We start from the raw sequence: 16,924 nt of genomic DNA, 5'->3' as shown, positions 1-16,924 counted from the left end.
ACGAGTACCGACATGAAAGGTACAGTAACATTTAATAGCGTCTCGGAAGACAACACTGGTTATAAACTTGCTTTTTGGCAGGAAAACAAAATGCACTTGGTCCGGGTTGCAAAAAAGCCAACTCAAAGAGGAAAGATAAGACAGCTGGAGCATCAGCTGTTCCGGAGCAGCCCTGAGCCATTAACGCTCACGAGGGAGCCCTGGCACCGCATCGCGGCGGAGGGCAGAGGGAGCAGTGAGGGTCCCGCTTCTAGGCCCATCCATCCCCCCAGGCAGCCTGCCGAGTGACGCCGGCCTTCGCCCCCAGCCCCGGCCTTCTCTGCGGCGGGTGGTCAGACCCCAGCTTTGTGCAGTATTTTTGCATTAAAACAAAACAAACAGAAATCGACTTAGTTGCCATAATCTCTGCAGTTGAGATGAAGAACAAAAAGGAAAAAAAAAAAATAAAAAGAAGGAAGTGAGGCAGCAGGATTTACAATTTTAACAGCAACTGGGAGAAGCGGGAAGTAACATGCAACCCTAAGCCCTTCCCTCCTGAAGCAGAAGCTCTCCCTGCAGAGGAGAGGGCTGACGGACGGCTGCACTTCGCACAGCCCCAGAGGCTTTGCTGTTTACAGAGGCACTGGAAGCTGCGGTGTGAGCCAGGCCCAGCTTTGTTCAAAGGCCATGCGCAGCGAGCGTCAGACTTTCTTTGGATCCCTCTGAGATGATATCAGGGTTAGGCAGGAGGGAATCGTAGGCAGCTGCAATGAGTAATTTTGGTCGCGGGTTTCCCTATGCTGGGATACGGGTCGTGGTGCCAGGACAGCGCTGACAACCTGGAAGTGAAGGTGGTCGGAGATGAGGGTGCTCAGGAATGCAGGTAGAGTCCAGGATGGGAGGGGAGCCCGGGGCTCAGGCCAGCTTCAGGAACTCCTGCAGGGTGTTTTGCTCCACCGCTTCCACAAAGAGCTCGTAATCCTGCAGAAAAAAGCCACACGGTTGCTCGCAAGGCAAGAGTGAGCCGTACCCTCCTGCCGGCCAGGCAGCGCGGGGTCCCCTGAGCACGCAGCACAAACTGGTTCACAACACGGGTGACAGTCACATGGAAGATGACAGGGTGAAGCCGGGACAGCCCCGCTGCCCACCGTCACCCAGAGTCCCGCTGCCTGGGTCCCGTTTTTCACAAGCCACCGTGCTCCAAATGCCCGTTTAACCCTGGCAGCGCCTTGTCCGTGCACCTCACGGGAAATACCTTTTGAAAGGCGTCTTGACACCATTTGTAGCAAAACCAAGGGGATGGGATTATCGCCCACCACCCAACCTCCACGGTGCTTGTCCCCTGCGCAGAGCACGAGCCTTACCCCGCAGTAGTGGTCCCCGTTGACGATCTGGGGTGGAATGGCTTTGGGGTTGCCTGCCTTCGCTCTCATCTCCTCCCGGAGAGCGTTGTCCTGGGATATATCCACCAGCTCGTACTTGATGTTTTTCCCATCGAGAATTCTGGTTACTTCGCTCTGTTGAGATTTGATCTGGAACCCGGGTGGGAAAGGCAGGTTATGGGGAGCTAGAGAGGAGCCCGAAGGGCGGGTACGCGCCCCAGCCTGCCAGCCGCACTCAGCACGGCGCTCCGCTCCTTACGGGCCACGGTCCAGACCCCACCTGGCCACGGGGCTCGGCCCTGCGGGGGGGGGGGGACGGGGACGGGACAGCCAGCACGGCGGGATGGGGTTCAGGGGAAGAAGGGGACGGGGCAGTGTGAGCAGGGAAAGGGGATGGGGCGGGGGGGGCTTCGCAGCTTCACGGGGAAGAGACGCCCACCCCAGCGAAGAGAGGCCCGGGGGGCACCCAGCCCTGCCCCCCGCCGGGGCCCGGAGCCCCACCGCCGCCACCGCTCACCTCCCGGGATCCGGTGACCGAGGTGCTGTAGACCTTGAGGGTGCTCATGCTGCGATCGCGGCCGCTCCCTGCGCTCAGCCCGGCGGAGGGAGGCTCGGAGGGAGGGAGCGGGCGGCCCCGCCGCCGCCCGGCATGTGACTGCGGGGACCAATGGGGCCGGCGGGCCCGGGCATGCGGCGTCGGCGGGGCCCAGCCCCGGCCCCGGGCAGCCACCGGCCCCAGCAGCGGCCCGGCCCCGGCAGCCACCGGCCCGGCCCAGCCCAACCCCCCCCCCCCCCCCCCCGCCCCGGACTGCTTCGCACGAGTGGAGCAGAGCAGCTTTATTTTATACTCAAAATACTCGGTACAAACAAGCGGGTGAGACAAAGGCTGGTAGAAATACACCGACGGGGGGAGACGCAGCAGCGGGCAGAGCGCGGGGAAGCGGGCAGACACACGCTGGACAAGGGGACGGGGTGAGAACGTGGGACAGGGTGGGGACGTGGTCCTGCCACCCCTGTCTGGGGTGCTCTGGAGAGAGAGGCCCAAGGTTTCCCCCGCAGGGAGAGCAGCAGGCACCGGTGCGGCAGATGGGATCACCATCTCGGCCAGACAGGGCCAGTTTTGCAGGAGGAGGACATGGGGGCATTTCTCTTCCCCAGCTGGGCAGCCCAGCTGCTGGGACAGGGCCAGGCACAGTGCTCCAAGCATCGGCCGAGATGGGGTTCCGGCCACGATCCCATTTTGCGCAGCCAGCTCTGCAGGGGCAGAGGGCAACCCTGTCCCCACACCACACCTGGGAACCAGATCTCCTGCTTGCAGCCCAGGAGAAGGCAGGGAAAGGGGATGGGACTAAACAGCACCCTGCCAACCTGGGGGAGGGAGCACCTTTCACAGCTGGTGCTACATGCACCCCAATGCCTAGAGAGCGCCCAGCAGGCAGGACAAATGACTTCAAGAAACAGCCTTGGCCCACATTTAGCTCCGTACATGGCATCAGCAGCCTGGGAACAGAAACAGCCAGAAGTGTCATACACCAGATGCAGAAAGAACAGGGCGGACAGCTGGCTGCCCTGCAGACCCTGCTGCGCTCTCTCCCCGTGCCGTGCAGGGCGTAGCTCAAGACAGCAAACTAACCAGTTTGTTGCCACCATCACCCGTGGTGGCCAAATGCTAAGAACAAAACAGATTTGGTCTTAAATTTTAACACAAAGGAATAACAAAGGCATTTCTCCCAAACCTGGGGCTTGCAGCCCCAACATGAACCAAGAGCAAACAAACAGAAGTTTCAGCAGTATTCCCCCCGCCATTATAAAACCAACTTCTTATCTTGCTCTTAAGCTGAAAACCAAAGAAGTTCCACCCTCAGCACCACAGCATTGTCACAAGCAAGCGCTCAATACTGTAAAGTTGCCACCAAGGAGGGCTGTGACAAAATGAACCGCATCCCACGCTGCTTTATTTAGAAATCTCATTATTTAGCAGAGGACGAGGGGCAGGGCTACAACAAAGCCCGAGTGGTCACTGCCTTGCAGGCCATCAGGAAGAGCTCTCGGATCCAGCTGTACCATCCTGCCATCTTAGGATCAGAATGGCTTTCTCCCTAGCAAGCAGAGCGCCAAGCAGAGGTGTGTCTCCCCGCTGGCCTGCGGCAGGGTTCCCGAGGGGTGCAGAGGCTCTCTGCGGCTCTGGCAGGGGCTACAGACATCCGAGGCTCCCCAGGATTGTTTGCCATGGCTGCTACAAGAAACAGTAGTTCCTCACCCTGCCAGCAGATGCATTAGGCACAAAACTATGGGGACAGAAGGTTTCTCTAGCACATTAAGGCACTTCAGCATCAATCTACTTCCTCTGCGGTCTGAGTCTCATACCCACAGAGTGCTCTTTTGGGGGGATAAAAGACTTAAGGCTTCTGAGGTAACAGTGCCCAGGGGGAGCGTTTTCAGAGTCTTCTTTTAGTGTTTCTTTATTCCCCAACTCCTGTCGGCTACCGAAAGACTCCAGTTGCATTTACCTGAGGAAAGCAGGTCCTACTCCATGAATGGCTCCACAAGCATCCAAGCCAGAACTGTGCACACAGCATCTGAGGAGCCTGTAGCCCCTTGATGTAATTAGCAGGAGTATAACTGGCACATGTGCTTGCCTATGAAGTCCACAGATATCCCCTGAACACTCTGATAATCCTCTGGTCTTGCTAGTCACACAGGATCTGCACAGAGAATTTATCAGAAAGACCAGGGCATACATTTCCTTTTAGTGATGATTTTAGCTGTCACATCTGCATGTTCAGCATTTGACATGCCTGGAAGGCAATTCACAACTCATCTCCCAGCGTCAGAGACCACACCAGCTCCAGCAAACACAGCATAAACACATTCCACAAGATCAAAGCTACTGCAAAGCCCAACACCGAAGCCCTGAATGATTCCAGTTAGCCAGACAGCAGCTAAACACTTCTGGCAACAAACCCCCTGATTCCTCATGGATTGGATAAGTCACACGTCTTGTACCCGAGCAAAGGGATGGTAAAGTGCTGAATAGGTTTTGGGTTGTAGGAGCTCTAGACTCCTGAGGGTTTCAAGTCTTCATTTCCTGTCTTACTTTGGGGAGTGTTCTTTACTGGGTGATGCAGTTGTCTCCCATGTCCTGAGCATATCTGTCAGATATTGCCGTCCTTAAGTCCTCCACCTCTTTGTGAAGCTGTTTTACCTCCACCAGTTTCTTTGCAAGTCCATCAGGGCTCAGCAAGTCATCCTTCTCCTTAGCAGAGTACTGCACAGCTGTGGAGTCAGAGAAGGGAGTTACCTCACACGCAATTCTGACCAAGGATCACACACATTTGCAAGCGAGCCAGAAAAACCAACGCACATTTGCAAAAGAGGTACTATTTAATATTTCGTTATTTCAGCATGCATCTTTAGAGCTAGCTAACCACAGAAAGAAGGTTCAGAATCCCAGAAAGATAAGAACCTTCCATGCTATATTATATGCGAGTTATTTAATTCTGCCACAGCACAGGAACCAAAGGGTTTGCTCTGCCATCACTCCGCATACTTACAGCGAATGCCTAGGAGCAGAGAGAGGTTGGGATCCTTGCCCTGAGCCCTCTGAGTGACAATGCTGTAGACAGACTGCAAATCCTGCAGACAACTGGCCAGCTCGCTGTGCAACTCCTGGGCGAGGCGGGCTGTCTCAGCAGGCAGCGGCTGAGTTGTTAGCTCTGCCTGCCGGAGTCGTTCCTGAAGGGTCAGGTTCTTCTCAATGAGATCCTGGTTCTGCGCTGAAAGCTGAACAAACGGACACAGCAGGTTAGTGGTCACTTGGTACAGAACCAGCGCACTTAAAGGGACTTAACGCAACTGCTCGATGATGATGGGAGCACGGAGGGCAGGAGGAGCTGGTTTATATCAAGCCCTCCAGACTCTCACCAGATAAGCGAGCGTCAGTCCTACAGGGTGTGAGCATTCGGCTTTCCTGGCTCAGACAGGAAGCGGCCCACGATACTGCACTGTCCCTGCCGAGGCATGATGCAACAAAATAAGATTCCAGGAGGTTGTGCACCAGCTGCTCACCCCAACACTGGCCATCCCTTCCCTCAAGGGCTGCCATTGTGCTTGGCTTCCTTTAGGCTTGAGAGTGGGGCTCAGCCCTGCCCTTCAGCCAGGGCTGTAGTCGAGTTTGGACTCCTGCTCGTGGCCTTGCTGCCCCCAGCTGGCAAGCTCAGCATCCTCCACCACAACCCACAGCCCCAGCTGAAGTTCCTGAGGCAGAAACTGCCTTTCTCCTACTTTTGAACAGAGAAGAGCTCCTTTCAGAGCACTGACAGGGCAACTGACTAGCAGGAAGTCAGAGAGGTTGTGCTGCTGACTGCAAATGAAGGGCCTTGCTAAAAGACAATCCATTGTTCATTCAACTGCTGTGCTCAGGCACTCTAAACGCTCCTGCTCTGACCTCCTTCACAGCAGTCCGGAGCTGCTGCAGTGCATTTTCTCTTCTCATCGCCTCCTCTTTCAGAGCTTGGCTTGTCCCCTCTTCCTGGGCCACCTGTTCTTCCAGGTTCTGGAACAGACCATGGGAAAGTAGTAAGTCTAGCTCACTTCACAGCAGATTCTCAAGTTCCAGATCCCTCCGCAGTCACCTCTCACCTTTACTTGCAAGGACAACTGCTCCATCTTCTTCTGCTGTTTGTCCACAATCTGGAATCGAAAGCAGAGGCATCAGAACTGGCCACACAGACTCAGTAATACCACCAGGATTTCTCCTTCAGTAGGAGAGCATCCCTTCTCCTCCTCTTTCTTGTCCACTTACTGCTTTAATCACTGCCTCTGTTAGTAATGGACTTAGATTTCCTGATGAAAGGCACCTGATAAAAGGCACCATTAGTAGTATCAGCTAAAAACAGACCAGAGAAGTTGCATTCTTGTGGTTTTCCTCTCCCCTCTTCTGCATTCTGCAACTTCTCTCCAGCGTTACTGTAGGAGTGCATGGTTATCACACCAAGAACAGCTTTTAAAACCCCTCAGTCTGGAATTCCAGGAACCGCTGCTTCAGTGCAGTTGTGACTGCCTATAACTGCAAAAGTCCTTGATTTCATTTTAGTGCCTGGTGTGACTCAGTGGAAGGAAATATGTGTGATTCCCAGTTGGAACAGCCTGTTACCTTCCTGAGGCAGTCGCATTCTTTCTTCAGAGAGTCATTTTCTATTTTCTGTCTCTCCCCATCCTGGGCAGGGGGTCCTCTCTCTGCATTCTTTACACACTGTTGCATCTTGTCCTGCAAGCTGAAATTAGCAGAACACCATGGGAAAATCAGCTTTATTTGGGGTGTTTCCCTCACTAAACAATATGAGGCAGTGAATGATTTTCCTATCAGGTGTCAGTGTTGCCCTGTTTGCATCCCAGCTTGCAAACTGCAACGGCTGTGAAGGAAGGAGTCCCTCTCCCCGGACACAGCCCTGCCCATGATATTGGCACATTTGCAGAGACGCAACGATTGCAGATTACGTAGGTCCATTTTGCAAGGAGTTATGGTCAAGAGCAATAACCTGAGGACACAGACAAACCCAGGTGACAAAACAGGGGCTCCCTTTCTTTCAGCTGTCTGGTTCTGCTCCCACCCTCCGCTGTTGGCACGCAGAATTTGAACACAGTGTTTTGGCGAGCACTCACATGGTAACCTGGTTCAGACAGGTGGGACAGTAGCTGTGCTGAATCACCGCTGTTCTTGTGCGGTGACTACTTAAGTGCTAAGATGAAGCTTATTCTACTCCTCCAGATTTTTACCTGCGCACAGTGGAAAGAAGCTCCATTTCCTTGTGTTTTTGGGTTTCTAGCTGCATCTCTTGCTCCCTGAAAGCAGCCCGGACATCTCCAAGCTCTGTTTCCAGTGCCAGCACTGTCTCCTGCATAGCAGTACTCTTCAGTTCAGATTCCTTCAGCTGCAACAAAGACCATCACAACATTCTAGGGACCTCCCAGGGGTTTCACCACACACACCCTCTTTTAACTACATTCGCAAGGCAGATTTTTACTACCTGTGTGGCAATTCTCAGCTATAGCTCAGAACATTCCTCCTCCAAAAAGGTCAGACCACAACTTTACTTGGGCAGCTGCACAGGGCATTATCTGCAGCTGTAGAAAAGCCACCTGAGCAAGTATGTGAAGAGCTACCATCACAACTCAGAGGAAGTTTTACCTTCTGACTCTGTTTCTGGTGGTCCTCAAGGGTTGGTAGATCAGCCAGGTATCGTTCCAGGGTCTCAATTCTCTGTTGTCTCTCCCTGTTTTGTTCAGATTCCTTCTGGCATTTCTTTTTAAGATTATTAATGTGTTTGTCTCTTCCCTTGACCTGCAGGGACAGTTATATACAATTTTAGTTTATATAATTTCTCGTCCATTCTTCAGTCCTCTATAAACCCACCTTTACCTTTTTGTACAGCACAACACCAAAATACAAGATCACTAACTCAGCAGCATTTCTGCTCACTTTAGCTAAAGACAGGCTTCTTCTCTGGTTAAAAGAAGAGGTACTGAAATACTTCTAACTGCAAGAGGAAGGGCTTTTGCTTATAAATCAAAGAATTCTACAAGGAGATCAGAAAATACCTACAATAACACATTGCCACAGAAAACTTTCACCTAGGCACTACATTGACTTTTAGCTTCTCAAAGAAAAAACACCTTCCCATCTCTAGAGCAAAGGGATCTTACCCTTTCTTCCTGTTTCTTTAACTCCTCTGCATGTTTCTGCATAGTTTCCTTCAGCGACTCCCGGATCAGCTTTGCATCCACCTCTGCAGCAGCCAGTTTTCTCTCCAGTTCAATCTTTTCCTTACTGAGGGATTCAGTCTTCTCTGTGAACTGTGCTCGAAGAAACGTGTTCTCCCGCTGCAGCTCCTGCAAACAGAGACAGCCTGTGAATTCTCTCTGTCAGAGCTAACAGTTAGTTACAAACTGGCACTAAGCAGCTGCGCTGTCTCAGAGCTGTGTTCTCAGCCCTCCTAATTCCCAAACATCATTCAGCCCATCTTAAATACTGCAGTATATGAAATAGCACTTGTCAGTGCTGTCAGGCATCTGCATCACTAGCACAGCTTCTAAACAAACCATAGTACTTCAGAGCTTGAAATCTCAAGAGTCACAGAAGGTCTCAGAGATGACAGGTAACCGGGACCCCATACAAAGGATAGTTTTACTCTACATAGCCCTCCTGCTCAGGAAACACCTAATGAGAAGTGGTAGGGCCATTGGATTCAATACATATCTTACTGACACCCTGTTGCACCCAATTACCTGCATTCTCAACATGTAGACATCTCCGTAGGGTGCTGGACAGCCAAGCAGGGCACTGTGAACCTGCAGTTCACTTTCACGGACCTTCTGCTCCAACTGGGATATGTGTTGTCTTTGTCTGTAAAAAAAAAAAAAAAAAAAAAAAAAAAACAAAACCAAAAAAAACAGGTAATACACTGTTCTCAAACAGCAATACAACATGAACAGTGCCACCACAACTCCAATGCTCCGTACAGTGACAAGCAGAACAGAAAGACAGCTCTGCAACTCAGAACTGACCTGCAGAGAAATAATCCGAAAGATGTCCATTCTGACTTTTCTACAATTGGTATTAACTTTTCTTCCCTCCCCTCCTTTCAAAGCCTCCCCCCCAGCAATGGTTATACATAACACACACAAGCCTTGCATGCTTTGGAGGATCCAGCTTGGCTGCGGAGCTTATGAGTAAAATGAACAGACAGAGGACTCAAAATGAGCAAACAGAAAAAGTATTTACAGTCCAAATGCTGAAGGTATTTTTCATGAGGACTTACTTTTTCAAAAAGCTTATGGACCACTAGCGTTAAGTATGAGAAGTGCTGTTTGCCAGCCCAAACTCACAAAGAACAAATTTAAAATAAAGATCTCAAAGAGCTCCCAGAAAGTCCTCAAGCAAAAAGGCAGTAGTTTTGACATTCCAGATAATCGTGATGTAAACAGAAATCTCTATCCCTTATCACAGAATCGTATAGGTTGGAAAAGACCTTTAAGATCATCGAGTCCAACCGTAAACCTAACACTACCAAGACCACCACTACACCATGTCCCTGAGCACCTCATCCAAACGGCTTTTAAATACCTCCAGGGATGGGGACTGAACCACTTCCCTGGGCAGCCTGTTCCAATACTGGACAACACCTTCAGTGAAGAAAAATTTCCTAACATCCAATCTAAACCTCCCCTGGCGCAACTTGAGGCCATTTCTTCTCGTCCTATAGCTTGTTACCTGGGAGAAGAGACCGACCCCACCTCTCTACACCCTCCTTTCAGGTAGTTGTAGAGAGCGATGAGGTCTCAGCCTCCTTTTCTCCAGGCTGAACAACCCCAGGTCCCTCAGCCGCTCCCCATCAGCCTTGTGCTCCAGACCCTTCCCCAGCTCCGTTGCCCTTCTCTGGACACGCTCCAGCCCCTCAATGTCTCTCTTGTGGTGAGGGGCCCAACACTGAACACAGCATTCGAGGTGCGGCCTCACCAGAGCCGAGTACAGGGGACGATCACTGCCCTACTCCTGCTGGCCACGCTATTGCTGATACAAGCCAGGATGCCATTGGCCTTCTTGGCCACCTGGGCACACTGCTGGCTCATATTCAGGCAGCTGTTGACCAACACCCCCAGGTCCTTTTCTGCCTGGCAGCTTTCCAGCCACTCTTCCCCAAGCCTGTAGCGTTGCATGGGGTTGTTGTGCAGGACCTGACACTGAGCCTTGTTGAACCTCATACATGGGCCTCAGCCCATCGATCCAGCCTGTCCAGGTCCCTCTGCAGAGCCTTCCTCCCCTCCAGCAGATCAACACCCCTGCCCAGCTTGGTGTCATCTGCAAACTTCCTGAGGGTGCACTCGATCCCCTCATCCAGGTCATTGATAAAACACAGAAAACCATAATCGAAACTGATTTATTTGAACCCTTCAGGATCACCATCCTCCTTCCAAGAGGAAGGGGAGGAGAGCTGTTCTCAAAGGTCATTATGTTCTCTGCAATAAAAAAAGCTCAAGCAGGTAAAAGGGACTCCGAGATACAAGCTTTCCTTGGTACTTTCAAAACCTTCCCTTTCCAAAAGGAAACGCACTGGAGTCCTTGAACCACATGTCAGTACCAAACTCTCACCTGTCAATGAGAAGCTCTTTCTCCTTGAGAAGATTTTCATTGGAGTTCAGGATATTGATCCACTGGGCTGGATCAGGTGTAGGCAGCGAAGGAGAATACATCGAGGGATGGTGGCAGGCACCTCCATTTTGTAACTGAAAGAGGAGACAAAACGAGGAGGGAGAGGTTTGTGCTCCAGAGAGGTAATTGCAACATTGCTAGAGCTATTTTGCACACTGTGCGCTCATCTGCATGCCAGGACATAGCTATTTCAGTCTCTGTCGATGTCCAAGAACAAGTAACTTTGCCCAAGCACAACTGGAGATTAACAAACAATTTTAGATCACTGTGCTAGCTTGCTGGAAACAATTTGTCTCCATTAGGGTACAGCTGGTGGGAGGTGATAAACGAACTGTTTCCATCTAATAAACTGCAGTTAGTTTTATGCCTCTTAAAAAAAAGTCTGTTTCCTAACTCTAGATACAGAATACAATTTTTCTAGAAACTGTTAAGAACTTCTTGATATGCTTTTTCTTTGCAGTTTCTAATGGACAGAATATTTCACCTCTTGATCTGAACTGTTGTGCAGTGCTGTAACATAATACAGGGCCACCGTACATAAGCAGCATGTCAAGTGATACCTGTGACATCACATGTTGTAAAAACAGATCGTTAAGAGACTTTCAGTGTAAGACAGGGAGAAGCATGAGACATTTTCCCCTCTCGCTTCATAAGTCTGGGACAACGATTCATGACTAAAGAGACAGGAAGGGTTTCAAACTCATACATTCACACGAGCAGCTCCCTACCTGCATTTGCTCTATTTGCAATCGCACTTTCTCCAGCTGTTGTTTCCAAGCGCTGAGCTCGCAGACCCTCTCGTGTGGATGTAGCGTGCAGGATTCTTGCACCCATGCTCGAGATGAAGGAGTTACAGGTTTTGAAAAGAAATTGTTGGCCTGGAGTCCCGTTGGCATCAGTCTGCTCCCGCTCGGCCACGTTCCGTTCTGGGGCTCACAGGCTCCGTTAGCCCCTGCCGCTTGCTTACTCTCTGGCAGCACCTTATAATGGTCCTTTCCTGCCTCAGCTGCCCCAGAGTTCGGATTGAACTTCTGGAACCTGTGGAGAGGGTCAGTGCACAAACTATCCAGAAAGAGAGACTGGTTAAGGGTGCGCTCGATGGCAGGGGTGTCAAACTTCCAAGTATCTTCTGTTCTCATGTGATCAGAAACAGGATGCCAGGATTGCTCAAAACCGTTTTCCCCTGAAGTCCCGTAGAGACGCAAGAGATCCCTGGGTGGCACCTGAGATGACTTCCCGGCATTAAAGTCTCCATTTCTCATGAGCCCCGCGTGTTCAGAAGCGGATCCTGGCATAGCAGTTTTTGAAGTACTCTGCGAACAGCTCTGGTCTCCCGCAGAGCACAGCTTGGAGGGTGAGGCACCCAATGTAGAAGGCATAACATGGGCTGTTGGGATGGTCACTTGGGTTTTGATGGGCTGGAATGAGGAACCGTTACTGGAATTGCAGAAGTCTAGGGAAAGAAGAAGAGTGATGCTTTAATCACAACCCTGAAAATATTCTGACATGAACAGCCATTCCTCTGCTGAACAACTTTTCAAAAGAATTTTTAAAAGCAATTGTTTTCCTCCTGAACATGTCCTCCTAAGCAGCAGCCCCAAGACTAAGGCATATCTGTGTTCCCCCTCACTACAAGTTTCAGGACCCTGTTGACGTTCTCCTACCACCGTAAACCACGGGGAGAATCCAAGTTTAGTTCAGTACACATTTTTAATCCCTTGTTTTTAAGCTACTCTAGCATAATCTTAAATCAATAACGTTATCTTTCTATAGATTTAGAAATCAAGTCCTTTAAATTGAATAAAAAGGCTGAAACTTACTGAGCTGAACACTGAGACCTTGATTCTGTTCTGCCCGTCCCACAGCTCAGCGACTCTGAACTGTAACCAAAGCTAACTGGAACCTTCACTAAGCCCATGATGAGCTTCAAACATAGCCGGACACTAGATCACCAAGCAGTTGACCTTCGAACTCCTCCAGGACGCTGCAGCAAAAGAGCTTTTTCTAGAGGCTAGAGTAATGGCTCTCACCTTATTGCCACAGGAAATGAGATAGAGTTCAGCACACGCACCCCAACGTGAGCCCGTCCTGTCAGACGGGCACCAAACCTGGCTACATGGAAATACAGGGCTATTCTTAGCAACTCTCAGATTTCAATACAGCAACAGCAAGAGCTGAGAAAGGCAAACAGCGAAGTGCCTGTTCCCACTCCTCGTCCCGATACGTTGTGTATCGCAGTAATTCCAGGTTTCTCCCAGATACACAAACTTGTTTTCTTCATGGGTTTGGCTAAAGGCCCATCTCCACATGATGTTTCTTTAATCCAACGTCAGGACTACAAAGTCACCCTTCCACCTGTTTGTAACCTCAAAGCATTGCAACAAGGAGTAAAAGGTTACAATTTGAATAGGACCAAAACCAGACTCGGCAAAGACCATCATCAAACTGCAGGAAAACTATTGCAATAAAGGCACAAGATCCTCTCCTCAAAAAAGCAGGAGGGGGAGAAAATCTCTTGGACATTGCTTGGCTGTGCCTAGGAACTCCAGAGAACAGCATGCTACCAGGCAGTCGCAAGCATGTTCACCTCGGCAAACAGAAGGGACAGTACAATTTCCTTTTACAGCCCCTAAATTTATACCCCAGTATCACTATCAGGAACTCGAGTTCTCTGACCAGCACGCCACGTGCAGATGCTGCAATCAGTTCCTTGAGTGTGCTAAGGGTCGTCACAACAACATTTCTGACTAATGTACTGACCTGAAAGTCAGCGTGGTTCAGCAGCTGTCAGTGCCGCAATTCAGCCTCAGCTCTTACAAACAAGGCTACAACATCACAAACGTTCAGAAGGGCAATTTCCAAAAGAGCCATCATTATCTCCCCTGCCCTCAGTATGCAACTGCATGTTTTATTATCCCAAGACAGCTAGATGGGACACTTAAACATGCGCTCTAGTAATATTTCTAGCAATATTTTCACAAGCCAGACTTTTTAAAAAGCCTTCATTTCAACTCACACATTATTAAGATCTATAGCTCATTCAAAAGGCTCAGGGCAGCTTGTGAAACACATGAATGCGTGAAGTGCATTGTTTTAAAGAACAACACAAAATTCCTCGCTGCTGAAAGAAGAATCAGCAAATCAATAGTGGCTTATGTCACTTTCATGGATGAAGATGAAAATACAGGTGGAAAGGATTGCTGGGACAAGCAATTTCACAGAATATGCCTCAGCTGAGGGCAAGGCTGCAGCATTCTTCAGTGAGAAGCACACAGCTCTAACACTGAGGAGACTTACACACAAAGGCACACTGATCTGAAGTCTCTAGAGGCACCTATAAATTATTTCTTAAAAAAAAAACCACAACAAACAAAAAAACCACACAACAGACTTGCTGATAAATCACTCTTTGGTTAATATGAACCAGCAAATCCCCAAGGTGGCTCTTTTAGTCAGTTAAAAATGCTTACTACAGTTAGAAGATAACCAAACTGGCTTAGAGAAACAGCAAGTCCCTTAACCACTTGTTTATATTTCAAGCAGCATATCTGTGTACTGAGGCACTGGTTTTGAAATAGTCTCCAAACATCATTACAGATTCTGCTCTCCTCAAGTTTTACATTCTAGGGTTCAGTATTATCAGGCTATTTAATGCTTGTCAGTCTTCTAAGAAAACTTGAAGTCTTTGGCTGTTACTGTGTGATCCCATGCTGACCATCACCTTCTGTGCTGTCTGAGCAGGAGGTCCCAATGCCCCCATCCCCGCTGTCGGCCACGCTTGAACAGCGACTGACACGGCTCTGGAACTTCACAGACAACATAGGTGTTTTCCAGTCAGTCTCCAAGAAATGACTCTTCTGACTGGTGCTGGGATCTGGAAAGAAAAAGCCAGGGATATTTATGCTTTAGCCAATCGACTGAAAAGCCTTTTAATACACCTAATTAAGCCATATCTAATTACCCATGCTACCAAAACCCAAAGTGATCCTTGTTTCACTCCCCGTATTGTTGCTAGAGAAATCTCTTTTTGCAAAAGGAAATGGCCGCAAGCACAGGGAATTCAAATAATATCAACGGGAGATTGCAAATCAATCTCATTATGGAAGTCAGAATGCAAAAGCAGTAAATTATATTCCCACTGATAAGTTTGGTGATATTACACCCAGCTGATGCTCTCAAATTAAGAAGAACAGCAGCAACGTTGGAACACAGCAATACTGGTAAAGATACATTTTTGCATTAACTGTTAAGAACTGTTCCCGATTTATCAGTTATCACTCAAGAGATAGGTTCATTATCAAATAATTCTCTACCCTTGGATACCCATGCAATTGTTTTATTTTGCAGGAATAAGACACTGGTTTTTTAATAAAAAGCTTTTGGTAAAGAACTCTTCTCAGGGCCACATCTCCTCAGAGAAACTGAAACAGGATCCGACAGCAGCGTGTCTTTAAAGAAAGGACTGTCCTTACCCGATGGATTGTTCTGCTGGAGCCTCAGGTCTGGATGTTTCTCAAGAGCAGCCATCTTATCTATCCAGTGAACTACAGGGCGATAAATAAAAATCATATTTTAAATCAGCATAAACCAAACCCTGTTCCCACACTAACCAAGCGAAGGGTACATACACATCAGCTGCTCTTCATTCAGAGTAGCACAGTATTTCATATTTAATCAGCATCTCCTCCCAAGAGTATCTCTGTTTCATCCCCACAACAACAGAGGCAATACTTAAAAAAAACCTTGCAGTTATTGTAGGTTTTCTTCATGCCTGACAAATGAGGAGAGTTCCTGTTTGCAACATCCTCCAGGTATGCAGCAGTTCAGCAGCGCCTTTCAACTGGGGCATGTGTTATCCCCATCGTAGTTATTTATAGAGCATCAGTCACCATGGTATCTACACTCTGGCTTTATGTCTATAGAGACTAAAAATTTCCCTTTAAAAGTCTTAACTCTAAACCAGTTCATTTCTGCCCTCTGTAGAGGTCACTGAGCAACTACATGCAGAAATGCAGTCATGCAAAACTTAGTGTTGCTGTTCCATAAGTGGCAATCATTATCTATCCAGAGCTTTGGTTTAATTTATCTGCTTATCCGAGTACTTCAGACAGTGAATTTCCTGCCTCTGATGATGTGAGTATAATTTACAGCACTCAGGCTTCACTGTAGAAATTCAAGGCCTCTCACCTCTCCACCAGTCAATCTATTACCAGCTCTTCCAGATTTTTGCTTAAGTGATTCAAAGAGCTCACAGAAACCATTAATTCTTAGAAAACATACACATACAGATTTCACAACATAGGATAGACACTGGAAATACAATAGGATAATGAACCAGAAGCAGCATTTCACTCGGCGAAGAAATAAAACACTTCTAGCTAAATGCAGTGCTTATTAGGTTTAGTTTAGGCATGTTTTGGAAATTCCTGAGTTTACATCTCAGCCTCCAGCGCTACAGTCAGGCAGCTGCAACAGGGAAATTCAAGTGTGGGCTCTTGAAATAAAAGAGACAAAGCAACCAAAGCATCCTCACCTCGCTCAGCACAAACGCACACACCCCCCGCCCCTCGGAGAGCACTCACACCATCCTACAGACCCCCGCTTCCAGCAGCGGGCACAGCGCAGACCCTGCAACAGGGGCGGGAAGGGAGAGGTGGGCCACGAAGAGAGGGGCAGCGGGGCTTTCCTCGGTGGAGGGGGAGAGCTCGGCGGGTACGTGGAGTGATGCGAAGCCAGGGTGCGGAGGGATGCCCTTCGCCACGCAGAAGGGGATGGGGAGAACAGTGATTTGGGTGGAGGGAGGGGAGAGGGGAAGGCGGCTGACCCCGGCGGGGGCGGGAGGCCCAGCCGCCTGGCAGGCGCAGCCTGAGGCCGAGGGGCCGCTCCCTGAGGGGTGGCCGTCGCCGCGGGGCCCGGGAGAGAGGAGGGAGAGGAGGAAGAGGAGGGATGATTTCACCGAGGGGTGAGAGCACAGGGAGGGGTGCTGCCCCACGCCGGAGCCCGCCCCGGGCAGCTCGGCGACCGGACAGCTCCCGGGCGGGCCCGACCCCCTCACCTGGCTCCGCCGCGGCGCTCGCGCTGCCCCGCGCGCCGCGACCGTTACAGCCGCGGGGGGCGGGGGGGGGAGTGGCAGAGGAAAAGGGGCAGGACCCCGCCCGCCCTTCCCTGCCCCGCAGCCTATCGAGAGCGCCGGCCCCGCCCTTGCCCCTCGCTCATTGGCTTGTCGGAACGCTGATTCCCCGCCCCGCAGCTTCGCGGAGGGGAGCGACGGCTTCTGGTGGAGGAAAACTGTCCACAGCCGCCACCCGTAGGGCGGGGCCTGAAAGAGCGGCACCGGCTCTTTTTCTGCGCC

General features: G+C 50.0%; 2 protein-coding genes across 7 annotated transcripts; both read right to left on the bottom strand.

Annotated features, from left to right (window-relative positions):
• Positions 1-13: 13 nt before the first annotated feature.
• On the bottom strand, positions 14-2,076 carry SH3BGRL3 (SH3 domain binding glutamate rich protein like 3). Its single transcript, XM_075522168.1, is given in 4 exon segments — positions 14-960; positions 1,344-1,511; positions 1,879-1,988; positions 1,991-2,076. Coding segments are annotated over 4 exon segments (405 nt in total). The 5' UTR covers positions 2,052-2,076; the 3' UTR covers positions 14-894.
• Positions 2,077-2,183: 107 nt separating this feature from the next.
• CEP85 (centrosomal protein 85) lies at positions 2,184-16,693 on the bottom strand. 6 transcript variants are annotated; one of them, XM_075522120.1, is made up of 14 exons: positions 16,628-16,693; positions 15,045-15,116; positions 14,294-14,446; positions 11,301-12,025; positions 10,513-10,646; positions 8,649-8,766; positions 8,067-8,252; positions 7,552-7,704; positions 7,140-7,294; positions 6,517-6,637; positions 6,003-6,053; positions 5,809-5,916; positions 4,916-5,144; positions 2,184-4,637 (listed from the first exon to the last, which is right to left on the bottom strand). In XM_075522120.1, the coding sequence occupies exons 2-14, from the start codon at positions 15,097-15,099 to the stop codon at positions 4,474-4,476; spliced, it is 2,352 nt and encodes a 783-aa protein (XP_075378235.1). In that variant the 5' UTR covers positions 15,100-15,116; positions 16,628-16,693; the 3' UTR covers positions 2,184-4,473. The 6 variants fall into 6 exon arrangements, with proteins under 6 accessions (XP_075378235.1, XP_075378234.1, XP_075378237.1 ...); XM_075522119.1 differs by lacking the exon at positions 16,628-16,693 and adding an exon at positions 15,201-15,351; XM_075522122.1 differs by lacking the exons at positions 15,045-15,116; positions 16,628-16,693 and having other exon boundaries at positions 14,043-14,437.
• Between the last annotated feature and the right edge of the window lie 231 nt (positions 16,694-16,924).

Source organism: Mycteria americana, chromosome 21 (assembly GCF_035582795.1).
Source record: "Mycteria americana isolate JAX WOST 10 ecotype Jacksonville Zoo and Gardens chromosome 21, USCA_MyAme_1.0, whole genome shotgun sequence".
NCBI lineage: Eukaryota > Metazoa > Chordata > Aves > Ciconiiformes > Ciconiidae > Mycteria > Mycteria americana.
This window is presented reverse-complemented; position numbering and strand designations above follow the sequence as displayed.